This window comes from Schistocerca gregaria, chromosome 3 (assembly GCF_023897955.1).
Source record: "Schistocerca gregaria isolate iqSchGreg1 chromosome 3, iqSchGreg1.2, whole genome shotgun sequence".
NCBI lineage: Eukaryota > Metazoa > Arthropoda > Insecta > Orthoptera > Acrididae > Schistocerca > Schistocerca gregaria.
The window spans coordinates 206,227,659-206,241,464 of NC_064922.1; the positions used below are offsets into that span (position 1 = coordinate 206,227,659).

General features: G+C 44.5%; 1 protein-coding gene across 3 annotated transcripts in view; it reads left to right on the forward strand.

The window, feature by feature from the left end:
• Positions 1-13,806, forward strand: part of LOC126354357 (peroxisomal leader peptide-processing protease-like) — a 1,193,162-nt gene that overhangs the window by 1,123,613 nt on the left and 55,743 nt on the right. For all 3 annotated transcript variants that reach the window (XM_050003932.1, XM_050003933.1, XM_050003934.1), the window contains one exon: positions 4,872-5,031. In XM_050003932.1, the coding sequence (XP_049859889.1) occupies positions 4,872-5,031 (160 nt within the window). The remainder of the gene's footprint in view (positions 1-4,871; positions 5,032-13,806) is intronic.

Genomic DNA, 13,806 nt, shown 5'->3' on the forward strand with positions numbered 1-13,806 from the left:
TAGTACCTTTGATACTTCTTCTGCTTCCCATTCGTTTAATTTTCTCTGAATTCTTTCTTCAAATTCCTCTTTCCATTCTTCAAGATTTTTGATATTTAAAATTTTACTTTTTCGTTTAATTAGTTTTATTATTTCATATTTTGTATTAAATTCAAATCTTGCTCTTACTAATCGATGATCAGTGCTTGTCTTGAACCGGTTTAACACAGTGACATCTTTAATGCTTTGAGGCCTATTGATGAGAATGAAGTCTATCTCGTTTTTTACTTCAAAGTTGGGACTCCTCTAAGTCCATTTGCGATCTGAGTGCTTTTCGAAAAATTTATTCATAATAGGTGTTTTCATGCATTCTGCAAAATTGTACCAATCTCTTACCTCTATCATTGCTTTCGTCTATTCCATATTTGCCAACAACTCAATCACTTTCTCTGTTTGTTCCAACTGTGGATTTAAAGACTCCAATTATGAATTTATAAAAACAATCTCTGTGTTTCTCATAGGTTTCTTTTAGACATTCGTAGATTCTACCTCTTCATCTGAGTGAGTAGACATAGGCGCATATGCTTGAACTATTTGGATCTTATACCTGTCTGATATTTTTAGGACGAAGCGTGCAGTTCTGCTTGAAATTCCTGCTGATACTATTATCTTGTCGACAATAGTTATGTTTACTAAAAATTCAACTCCATTTAATTTTCCATTTGGTTCCCCACATTAATGTAAGAGATTTTCTGAATTCAAGCGAAGGCAGTTTTCGCCTTTACGGCGCACTTCACTAAAACCAATGATGTCCCAGTTAATTTTCTCTAGTTCCTCTTCCATTTCCCTTAATCTGTCATCTCGCACTAGCGTACAACAATTGTACGTACATATGTGAGGCACTGCTTCTCTCGTTTTGTGACACTAAAGCAGTTCCAACCCGGATATCCGAACGTGGGGCTATTTTAACTCTGGAACATTTTACCTTACTGTCACACATCATGACTCGAAGGTGAGAAGCATAATCGCCACGCTTGCTTCAGAACAGATTGGCGATATAACTCTCCAGGCCGCCCCTAACCTGAGGTACAGACGCCTTTGGCAAGCCGCTCCTCTGGAGTACACACACCGCCTTTGCATGAGAAGTACAGGTTGTAAAATGAAAGATCCCTGGCCCTCGAAACCTAATAGCGTCAGGTTCGGAAAATAACAAGAGTTCGCCGAGGGGGAGTTCGCCGAGGATGGCCAGATAGGAAAGATAAAAGTGAGGAGCCTCGCGTAAATAAGTGGAAGCAATGCCAGGACTAAGCTCGGGACCCTGTGGTCCCCAGCCACGTACTCACTAGGGGTGTCTCCCTTGGGGGGATTTTGCAAGTATGACTTATTAAACTGATAGTTTGGTAATTTTCACGCCTGTCAGTACATGCTTTCTTTGGATTTGGAAATAATACATTCTTCTTTATGTCTACGGGTATTTCGCCTGTCTTGCACACCAGATGGAAGAGTTTTGTCGTGGCTGGGTCTCCGAAGCTATCAGTAGTTCTGTGGAAATCTCGTCTACTTCCACTGCCTTGTTTGGATAAGACAATCCTCCCTCCCTCGCATCACTATACTTATTTGAAATCATCACCGCTATACTTCATCATTACTTGAAGTATGAATTGCTGTTTCACCTGTTGTGCTCACTCGACCTGGCTCTTTACGATTTTGCTTTATACTCAGACATGAATAAATAGCCAGCAAATGTAACATTCTGCTCAAATACGGAAGATATAGCCCAGGCGAAGTAATATTTTAGGTAGCTCACCAAGTCCTGTTTGTTGGAGGGGTTAAAATGACAGTACCGTTTGGAAAACTGATCTCCCTAAAAGGGAGCCATGTAGTATCTATTCAATAAATAGTTCTTTCAAGATTATCATATTTACTTTGCGATTATGAGTCTTGCTCCGTGTGTTTACCCTGTGTACAGGAATTTTTGTTGTAAGAAATTCACTTGGTATGCTTACCAAAACACCGAGCGAGGTGGCGCATTGGTTAGCACACTGGACTCGCATTCGGGAGGACGACGGTTCAATCCCGTCTCCAGCCATCCTGATTTAGGTTTTCCGTGATTTCCCTAAATCGTTTCAGGCCAATGCCAGGATGGTTCCTTTGAAAGGGCAAGGCCGATTTCCTTTCCCATCCTTCCCTAACCCGAGCTTGCGCTCCGTCTCTAATGACCTCGCTGTCGACGGGACATTAAACAGTAACCACCACCACCACCAGCTTACCAAGACAAAATATGCAGCCGTTTGTATGCACTGCCTGACTAAAATAGTGATGTACCCAGAAACGGGCTGAGAGGGCATTTGACGTTACTTCGGTGATTACAAAATAGAATCAGATTCAAAAAGAACTTTGCAGTAGGACGTTTACCTCCTGTACCCGGGATGCATGCACTGATTCTGTTGGGAAGAGTGTCAGAAAGCCGCTGTATCCTCTCCTGAGGCAAGCTGGTCCATTACTGTTGTAGTTGGTGCCTTAAATCCTGCATACTGACACAAGGGCGGAGTTGACGTCCGAGCTGGTCCGACGCGTGTTGCCTGTGGGACAGGTCTGGGGATCTTGCTGGCCACGGAAGTACCTCAACACCGCGCAGAATGTTGATAGAGACACGTGCCACGTGTGGACGAGCACTGTTCTGTTGAAAAGTGGCGCCACAGTATTATCGTAGCACGCGAGGACGCCGGATGACACTGACTTAACGTTGTGCCCTCAATTACTATCAAGCCACGGCCTGAAGTCATACCCCACACCGTAACGCTAAGAATAATAACGCTATGCCTCTCCAAAACAGGGGAAGAATGGGACCTCATCCCAGATCGACGCGATGCTCGCAGACGGTCATCCGGAGTGGTGCAGAGGCGCGATTCACCGCTGAGCACAGTGTGACGCCATTCACCTCTAGTCCATGCTTCCCAGTCACTGCACCACTACAAAAGGAGCCGTTTGGACCTAGCGGCAGGCCTACGCTTGCGTTGATAATTCCGCAATCGTGCTGCTGCTAGTCTCAGACCAATGGTGGGGGATTACTCATAATGTAGCGGGGAGCCCATTACATGTTCTCGGGTGGCAGGCGCAAACGTAAAGTGACACTTCGCCAGAAGACGATGGGTACGAAACTCATTGAAACGTTGCGACAAGACGACGCCACCACTCGGCTGATAGCCCGAGAAGAATACATCAGTCGGAATACGCCGAGAAAGACTGAAATCGCATACTCTATGCGCTGGTTTGCACCCATTAGCGATATTTCTCTTTCAGTGAGTGCTGGGGTGATGTGACCAGAAAACATATAAGATATAAAACTTCCTGGCAGATTAAAACTGTGTGCCCGACCGAGACTCGAACTCGGGACCTTTGCCTTTCGCGGGCAAGTGCTCTACCATCTGAGCTACCGAAGCACGACTCACGCCCGGTACTCACAGCTTCACTTCTGCCAGTATCCGTCTCCTACCTTCCAAACTTTACAGAAGCTCTTCTGCGAACCTTGCAGAACTAGCACTCCTGAAAGAAAGGATATTGCGGAGACATGGCTTAGCCTCAGCCTGGGGGATGTTTCCAGAATGAGATTTTCACTCTGCAGCGGAGTGTGCGCTGATATGAAACTTCCTGGCAGATTAAAACTGTGTGCCCGACCGAGACTCGAACTCGGGACCTTGCAGTTCGAGTCTCGGTCGGGCACACAGTTTTAATCTGCCAGGAAGTTTCATATCAGCGCACACTCCGCTGCAGAGTGAAAATCTCATTCTGGAAACATCCCCCAGGCTGTGGCTAAGCCAAAGGTCCCGAGTTCGAGTCTCGGTCGGGCACACAGTTTTAATCTGCCAGGAAGTTTCATATCAGCGCACACTCCGCTGCAGAGTGAAAATCTCATTCTATATAAGATATACATTTTTTTAACCTTCTGGCGACTTAAACACTTGCTTTTTAAGCGTATACTGTCACTTGCCTGAAGTTCTTTTTTGCGAGAAATTTGTCATCATTTGCTCTGTTTCTTTGAATTCCTTCAATTAAAATACTTCGCCAAAAGATGATGGGTACGAAACTCATTGAAACGTTACGACAAGACGACGCCAAGACTCGGCTGATAATCCGAGAAGAATTCATCAGCTGAAGGAGAGTGACAGAGCCTCAACAAATTTAAATAAAAAAGTAATTTTCATTCATTTTAACATAAACTTGTAATCCAGCACGCGTGTCAAGTTTTTAAAACAACGAAAAATCCATATTTAATGCGAGAAGTGCGGAAACACGTCTGTAAATAAATAAATGCGTGAGTTCCAAAAATACTGCATTTTAGACATGTGCTTTTCATTCACCTATCCTCACAATAAGAGATGTTATCTGTGTTTGCAGAAGTTGGCATCCATAGCCATGGTTCACGTATAACTGAAGAGGCTGAAAAACAATATAAGTGAAACCACACAAACTTGGAGACTGAGTTCGTTTTATTTTATTGAAAACACCGACTGAAAGAGAGAAAAATCGAGTAGCCAATCGTTGTTAAAACCATTCGGTTGTTCCACAACTAGTCTCAGACAAGAGCGCAGCATATCTGTGTCACTCACTGTGATCATTCAAGATGTGACACACTTACGCCTATTATGCACCTAGCTAGACCTAGTAGCAACGCTGAACACGAACAACACTGAAGTACTGTGGTGGGCGTTCTACTTGTCACTAGCAACTCAAATATGCCTGCTGATGATGTGCATGTGAAAAAAAAGCACTGGTGTCCCACCGTGCCTTCGGTGTGCTTCACATTTTTTGTCCGGCAGTGTTGGTGTAGATGGAAATGGCAGAGCGACAGAAACGGTGTGTAGAGGCTGAACGTGGGTCCCCGTGTGCAGGCGCGGGAGGTGGAGGTGCGCGCCGGAGCGGCCGCGTGGCGGGCGCGCGTGCTGTTCGCCGTGCCGGCGGGCCGCGCCTTCGACCTGGCGCTGCTGCAGCTGCCCGACCGGCGAGCGCTGCCGCCCGCCGTGCCCCTCGAGGACCGGCCAGCCGTCAAGGGTGAGTACAACCAGCCGTCTTCATACGACGACCGAAATCGCAAGTTACGCCAGCATCGCTTTGACCGATCGCTACCAAACAGATATTCCACTGATTCAGGGTCTTTTGGGTGCAGTTTGGTGGCTCAATTATTCATGTAGCGCCTCCCTACATATTTTATCGTACTTTTGTGCTTAACAGTACCCCCAAGTCTGTTAATAAAATAAATGTGTAACTGATACTGTTGTGTTGGCAGAAGAGCCAACACCGTATTACTAGAGGAGGCAGAAATGCACGCGTTTTAGCTCACGCAGGCTGACGTGAGGTCTGGAACAAGACAAGGAATTAGAATTCAGAAAGCGGACGTAATTAGTTTGTTACTTAACATCAATCCATTAATGATGAACGTCGCTCTTCACGGTACATGATTCACAATAATATCTGTTAGTAACTGAATATGACATCTTGCTAGGTCGTAGCAAATGACATAGCTGAAGGTTATGCTAAACTGTCGTCTCTGCAAATGAGAGCGTATGTAGACATTGAACAATCGCTAGCAAATTCGGCTGTACGACTGGGGCGGGTGCTAGTGAGTCTCTCTAGACTAGACCTGCCGTGTGGCGGCGCTCGGCCTGCAATCACTGATAGTGGCGACACGCGGGTCCAACGTATACTAAGGGGCCGCGGCCGATTTAACGGCTACCACATAGCACGTGTGGTGGCTGGCGGTGACGCCACAGGTTTCTTTCACAGTGAGTATGACTACTTGTAAAATGTATACGTAATTCCACCTGTTGCGTACGATCAAACTACACTACTGGCCATTTAAATTGCTACACCACGAAGATGACGTGCTACAGACGCGAAATTTAACCGACATGAAGAAGCTGTTGTGATTTGCAAATGATTAGCTTTTCAGAGCATTCACACAGAGCTGGCGCCGGCGGTGACACCTACAACGTGCTGACATGAGGAAAGTTTCCAACCGATTTCTCGTACACAAACAGCAGTTGGCCGGCGTTGCCTGGTGAAACGTTGTTGTGATGCATCGTGTAAGGAGGAGAAATGCGTACCATCACGTTTCCGAATTTGATAAAGGTCGGATTGTAGCCTATCGCGATTGCGGTTTAACCTATCGCAACATTGATGTTCGCGTTGGTCGAGATCCATTGACTGTTAGCATGTTAGCAGAATATGGAATCGGTGGGTTCAGCAGGGTAATACGGACGCCGTGCTGGATCCCAACGGCCTCGTATCACTAGCGGTCGAGATTACAGGTACCTTATCCGTATGGCTGTATCGGATCGTGCAGCCACGTCTCGATCCCTGAGTCAACAGACGGGGACGTTTGCAAGACAGCAACCATCTGCACGAACAGAATGAAATTTTCACTCTGCAGCGGAGTGTGCGCTGATATGAAACTTCCTGGCAGATTAAAACTGTGTGCCCGACCGAGACTCGAACTCGGGACCTTTGCCTTTCGCGTTTAAGTGCTCTACCAGCTGAGCCACCGAAGCACGACTCACGCCCGGTACTCACAGCTTTACTTCTGCCAGTATCTCGTCTCCTACCTTCCAAACTTTACAGAAGCTCTCCTGCGAACCTTGCAGAACTAGCACTCCTGAAAGAAGGATATTGCGGAGACATGGCTTAGCCACAGTCTGGCGGATGTTGCCAGAATGAAATTTTCACTCTGCAGTGGAGTATGCGCTGATATGGAACTTCCTGGCAGATTAAAACTGTGTGTCCGCGAAAAGCAAAGGTCTGAGTCTCGGTTGGGCACACAGTTTTAATCTGCGAGAAAGTTTCATCTGCACGAACAGTTCGACGACGTTGGCAGCAGCATGGACTATCAGCTCGTGCCTGCGGTTACCCTTGACGCTGCAGCACAGACAGGAGCGCCTGCGATGGTGTACTCAACGATGAACCTGGGTGCACGAATGGCAAAACGTCATTTTATTCGGATGAATCCAGGTTCTGTTTACAGCATCATGATGGTCGCATCCGTGTTTGGTGACATCGCGGTGAACGCGCATTGGAAGCGTATATTCGTCATCGCCATACTGGCGTACCACCCGGTTTGATGGTATGGGGTGCCATTGGTTACACGTCTCGGTCACCTCTTGTTCGCATTGACGGCACTTTGAACAGTGGACGTTACATTTCAGATGTGTTACGAACCGTGGATCTACCCGTCATTCGATCCTTGCGAATGCCTACATTTAAGCAGGATAATGCACGATCGCATGTTGCAGACCCTGTACGGGCCTTTCTGGATACAGAAAATGTTCGAGTGCTGCCCTGACCAGCACATTCTCCAGATCTCTCACCAATTGAAAACGTCTGGTCAATGGTGGCCGAGCAACAGGCTCGTCACAATACGCCAGTCACTACTCTTGATAAACTGTGGTATCTTGTTGAAGCTGCATGGGCAACTGTACCTGTACACGCCATCCAAGCTCTGTTCGATTCAATCCCCAGGCGTATGATGGCCGTTATTATGGCCAAAGCTGGTTGTTTTGGGTACTGTTTTCACAGTCTTTATGCATCCAAATTGCGTGAAAATGTAATCACATGTCAGTTCTAGTATAATATATGTGTCCAATGAATACCCGTTTATCATCTGCATTTCTTCTTTGTGTATCAATTTTAATGGCCAGTAGTGTATAATTATATTAGCTGTTCACTTCTGTCTGTGAGAAGCTGTATTTTCCGTTTATTCGACACAGCAGGCTACCAGAGAGATGCGGTGGAGGGATGCAAGCATTCGACCATCGCCACGGCCATAAATGACTTTTCAGGGCCGATGCAGCCACCACCCTCGCTGGTTCCCCCAACTTGTTGCTGGCTACGTTAATGCGACGAGAGCTACCGCGCCGGGCGGCCAGAAAGCGCTCGTATGAAGGTGCGACACCTATCTGGAGGAATGCCTCTTTTACTTAAAGAAAGTGGCGGGTGGAAGTGTTCCATGAGAACCCCAAGGCAGCGTCTCAACGGCTGCTCTGCAATGTATCTAGAAGCACGGTTACCTTCTGTCGGTGCGTCCGCCCAAAAAATAACCAAAAAGTCTCACTCTTAGTGATGCTCTGTCAAAATCTCGAAATTTCACTGGATCTATGTTTGTAAACGTGGGAAAACTTGGCGCTCGGAATCATCACTATTATTGGTGAATAACTTGCAGCGTTTCCAAAAACTGGAGATAGAAATTAAGGTGTTAGAATATCTGTTTGGACACTCTGCCTCCTGCCTCCACGAACGATCATCTCTGGCATCTTGCCGGCCGCACGCGCTAAGACGGGGCCTGTACGCTGTTAACTGCTGCTGACAGCGGGCGCACACGAACCGAGTACTGGAAGTTTCTTTGATGACATTCGGCCAGCAATACTTTTCCGTCGAACTGGGGAACATTATTCGTAAACTTTGCTGAAGTTTGCCGTTGCGGTAACTGATGACACCACTTGGTTGTTTCATTTGCAGGATGTACTTTGCATCTATGAATGGTGTTTGTTCTTCCGGGTTAACTTTTCATTTGCACTTTCTTGTACGCTCTTCGCTTGATCATTGGAAATATTCATTACTTGTTCCTAATATTGGTACAAAGATGAGAATTTAGCATAAAAGTTCTCTACTTCTGCATTCACTGCTATTTACCTGAAGGTATTCCCACTTGAATGCTCGTTAAGGGAAATAAACAGCATCTTTTATAAGCGTGCATTTTCATTAAATAGTAAGATGTTTCCCTTAACTAAAGTGTGCTGTCGTGTGGTGGTGGAACCGTGTATTTCACGCTTGACTGTTAACTTTTAAAGAGGGACTATCCCTGTTAAATTCATACTTATGAACACTTTATCCGTTGCACGACTTGTCGCATTACCTTTTAAAAGTAAATTCGCATTATTGCGTGGGGAGTTTTACTCCATTTTTCGATCACAGGGACTTTAATTTTGCATTTCAGAGATATGCATACTACAAGCACAACCAATCCCTACCTCACAAAATGTTCATTAAAATTTTATCCATATGTGAGCTTATTACAGTACAGAAACAAGCCTTTCGTACAGTTGAAAAACGATGTCATAACATGGTGGCTGATGGGAGGTCTAATTTTTCGGAACTTTTCCGTTTGAGATCGTGTCACAGCACACTCAGGGGATGTATTCTTGCAACGTATCGCCATCTTTCAGACTACGAGGAAAGTCGAATCATTGGAATGAGAGACATAAGGGCGTTGTATGGATAGATCGCACAGACAGTTGGCTGTACAGCGACTGCAGAACGTGTGCTAACTAGACAGACTCATGACAACGGTGTTACAAGAACAGTAGGTACAGGTCATTCCGGATGGATTACACTAGGAGAAGAATGTAGCATTTTTCCACTGATTCTGACGAATCGACAGATGACAACAGCTGACATCTGTACATAAGTTACAGGCATATTGTCACATCGGGTGCGGATTCCCGGAGGTTGGTTCGAAATCTCGAGCTGCCATGCGTCGCTTAGCACTGGCACCCTGCCATAGAAACGAAGTCTTGCATGATGTAGAGTCATAGTCAGTTGGGACATTGGGTGGCATTCTGTTCACCTGTCTGTCTCGTTTCTGTTTGTGGGGGACGGATCGACCGCAATGTGTCTATAGGTGACCTGGTGAAATTCCACAGTACCAACGATTCTCTTTCTACAACTATTATAATCATGGTGTGGATATCTGTTGGGTATAACAATAGGACTGATTTGGCAATAATTACTGAAGGCAGGTGAATTCTCGCCAGCTTGTGGCAAGAATGTAAACAATATTGGCAAACCCATAATGTTCATGGTACCAAATGTTCAAGCCACAGAGGCATTGGGGAATGCACAGATCCTGATCTGTCGCACTTAGGGCATGTTCTGAATGCGATGGGACTCATATACTTTCACAGCGCCCTCAAGCCAGCAATCTTGACCACAGAACTCCCTCAACGTGGACATTCGGTGGATAATTGCATCAATGCCACAACGAATTAAAAGAGTATATTTGTGCCAGCTCCGAACACCTCGTATTGATGATGGACAACAATTATGAATATAATGAAAGTTTTAGCGTTTAATACTCGTCAGATGATGAACGTCTCCACAATGTTTGATAAATGTCGGTCCGGTGCTTCATGGCCTAACTCTTACGTCACTGAAATCATCAGACCGAAGACTGCTTTGATGGAGCTCTCCTCGCTAGTATATTCCGTGCATGCCTCTTAATCTCTGAATAACTACGGTAACCTTCATTCACTTGAACCTGCTCACTGTATTCAAGCCATGGTTTTCCTCTACAATTTTACTCTCCCACCCCACACAGATGGTTCAAATGGTTCAGAGCACTATGGGACTTAGCATCTGAGGTCGTCAGTCCCCTAGAACTTAGAACTACTTAAACTTAACTAACCTACGGACATCACACACATCCATGCCCGAGGCAGGATTCGAAACTGCGACCGTAGCGGTCACGCGGTTCCAGACTGAAGCGCCTAGAACCGCTCGGCCACTCCGGCCGGCCTCGCGCAGATACATTTCCTTCTGTTATCAAACTGAAGATTTTCTGATGGCTCGGTATCTGCTTCTTAAACCCATCCTTTCTGAATGTCTAGTCGTTCTCCAAAGCTCTTTTTTCTCCAGCTTGTTACTACACCTTTTCATTAGTTACTTGATCGATCTGTCTAATGTTAATCATTATTCTGTAGCACTAAATTTCAAAAGTTCTATTCACTTCTTGTTTGTCCCAATAATTTTCCAAGATTCACTAGCAAGTAAATTTACACCAACAAAAAAAAAAAAAAAATAGAGGAGACTTCTTAACACTGATTTTATCTTCAGTGTTAAGATATTTCTCTTTTTGAGGAAACCTTTTTCCTTTATTTACGAGTCTGCGTTTTATATCTTCTTTAATTTTACTGTAGGCAGCAACTTTGTTCCTCAAATAGCAAAAGTTTATACTAGTTTCAGCATTTCAAATGTTCAAATGTGTGTGAATTCCTAAGGGACCAAACTGCTAAGGACGTCGGACCCTAGACGTACACACTACTTAAACTAAATTATGCTAAGAACAACACACACACCCATGCCCGAGGGAGGACTCGAACTTCCGCCGGGAGGGGGCCTCAGCGTTTCATTCTCTAATATAATTTCGGTAGTGTCGTCGTCTGATTTAATTCGAATACCGTTGTCGTACTTTTATTTATGTTTGTCTCGTAACCACTTTTCAAGACCCTCCCCTTTCCGTTCACCTAATCTTCCAAGTCCTTTGTTGTCTCTGATAAAATTACAATGTCACCGACGTCTTTGAAGTTATCATTTCTTGTCCCTGATTTTTAACCTTCTTCCCAAATTATCCGTAGTTTCATTTTTCCGCTTGCTGAATTCACAGACTGAATAACATAGGTGATAAGCTGAAACCCTGTGTTACTGCCCTCCAATTTCTGCCTGCCTTTAATTTCCTTCGCCTCTTCAAACTGCAGTCTCGTTTGCCTAGTTAGTGAAAAACGAATTTCAACGGCCCTGTAATTTTAAGCTACTTGTTGCGCTTACTACACGAATCTACACCTTTGAGCCTCTCTGTCTACATCTTGATTTTTTTCTATTTTAAGTTTACGACAGAGTTTCAGGCGAATGCTCTCTTTGGCCATGTGGTGTAGGTTCATGACCACACGCGTGACAGTTGTGGGCAGAACATAGATCCTTCATTTGGTCCGCTTCCTCGTCCTCGTTGACGATATTTTGTTACAACCTTCTTGTCTCTTGGTTGTACTGCATAGTCGTATTCATTACGTTTAAACTGCAGTTGCTGGTAAATGATCCTTGATCAAAGCTGGCACTTATTAAAGAATAATTTTAGTAGTAGCTTACGACGTTACCTGCAGTTTATCAAAGCTGTGGAACACAACCAATACGAAATGTTTTGAAATGAGAAAACGTTCACACATCGCCTTTCAGTACTTGCGGGCCCTCCATTGCTTTTGTTGATACCCTTTGCTCGTTTCACTCTTATTAGCTATCATTTCGTTCATTACATTTTTACCCTTGTAGGCGTAGGTTCTTAGGCTTGCGTATTGCTCCTATGGTTATTTCCCCTGAAAACATCAATATCGGAAAAAATTTCATTCTTAAGTTTAAAACAGTACGTCCTAAAAAAAATTTAAAACTTAAAACCTTGCTTCCCTGTAAAATAAAAGGTTTTCCATCCCTAGAAGTTAAATATCTTATATTTTAAAAATAAAATTCTTATTTATAATAAAAAACTTAAAAGTTTCCGATTCGTGGAGATTACAGTATTCTTTGTGGTCCAGTAAGGGACGCAGCACTCCAAGTGAGCGGTCTGTTCCCGTCGAGTTCCATCGTGCTTTCCCAGTTAATGCAGACCGAGAGAGATAATTAAAAACTGTTGGAATAGTTTCCGCCAAAGTGAGCTGCATGATACTGTTTTACTGATAGAGTTACGTTCGGAAGTCCAATATGCCCGTAGAGACTAAGGCTATCAAGTCATCATCATCATCATCATCATCATCATCATTTAAGACTGATTATCTCTTTGAGCGTTCAGTCTGGAGCATAGTCCCCCTTATAAAATTCCTCCATGTTCCCCTATTCAGTGCTAACATTGGTGCCTCTTCTGATGTTAAGCCTATTACTTCAAAATCATTCTTAACCGAATCCAGGTACCTTCTCCTTGTTCTACCCCAACTCCTCCTACCCTCTACTTCTGAACCCATGAGTCTCTTGGGTGCCCTTGCTTCTCCCATGCGTGTAACATGACCACACCATCTAAGCCAGTTCGCCCTGACTGCTACATCTACAGAGTTCATTCCCAGTTTTTCTTTGATTTCCTCATTGTGGATACCCTCCTGCCATTGTTCCCATCTACTAGTACCTGCAATCATCCTAGCTACTTTCATATCCGTAACCTCAACCTTATTGATAAGGTAACCTGAATCCACCCAGCTTTCGCTCCCGTACAACAAAGTTGGTCGAAAGGTTGAACGGTGCACAGATAACTTAGTCTTGGTACTGACTTCCTTCTTCAGAAGAGAGTAGATCGTAGATGAGCGCTCACTGCATTAGCTTTCCTACACCTTGCTTCCAATTCTTTCACTATGTTGCCATCCTTTGAGAATATGCATCCTAAGTGCTTGAAACCGTCCACCTGTTCTAACTTCTTTCCTCCTATTTGACACTCAATCCGTTTATATTTCTTTCCCACCGACATTACTTTCTTTTTGGAGGTGCTAATCTTCATACCATAGTCCTTACATTTCTGATCTAGCTCTGAAACATTAATTTGCAAAATTTCAATCGAATCTGCCATCACAACTAAGTCACCCGCATATGCGAGACTGCTTATTTTGGATTCACATATCTTAATCTCACCCAACCATTCTATTGTTTTCAACATGTGATCCATAAATAATATGAACAATAGTGGAGACGGGTTGCAGCCATGTCTTACCCCTGAAACCACTCTGAACCATGAACTCAGTTTCCTGTCAACTCTAACCTATTCCATAATCTCGTAGAACAGACAATAACTTCCTCCCAGGAACACGGTCATATGCCTTTTCTACATCTATCAAGCATAGATCCAATTCCCTGTTCCACTCGTAACACTTCTCCATTATTTTCCGTAAGCTAAAGATCTGGTCCTGACAACATCTAAGGGGCCTAAACCCACACTGGTTTTCATCCAATTTGTCCGCGACTAATACTCGCACTTTCCTTTCAACAATACCTGAAAAGATTTTACCCACAACGCTGATTAAAGAGATACCT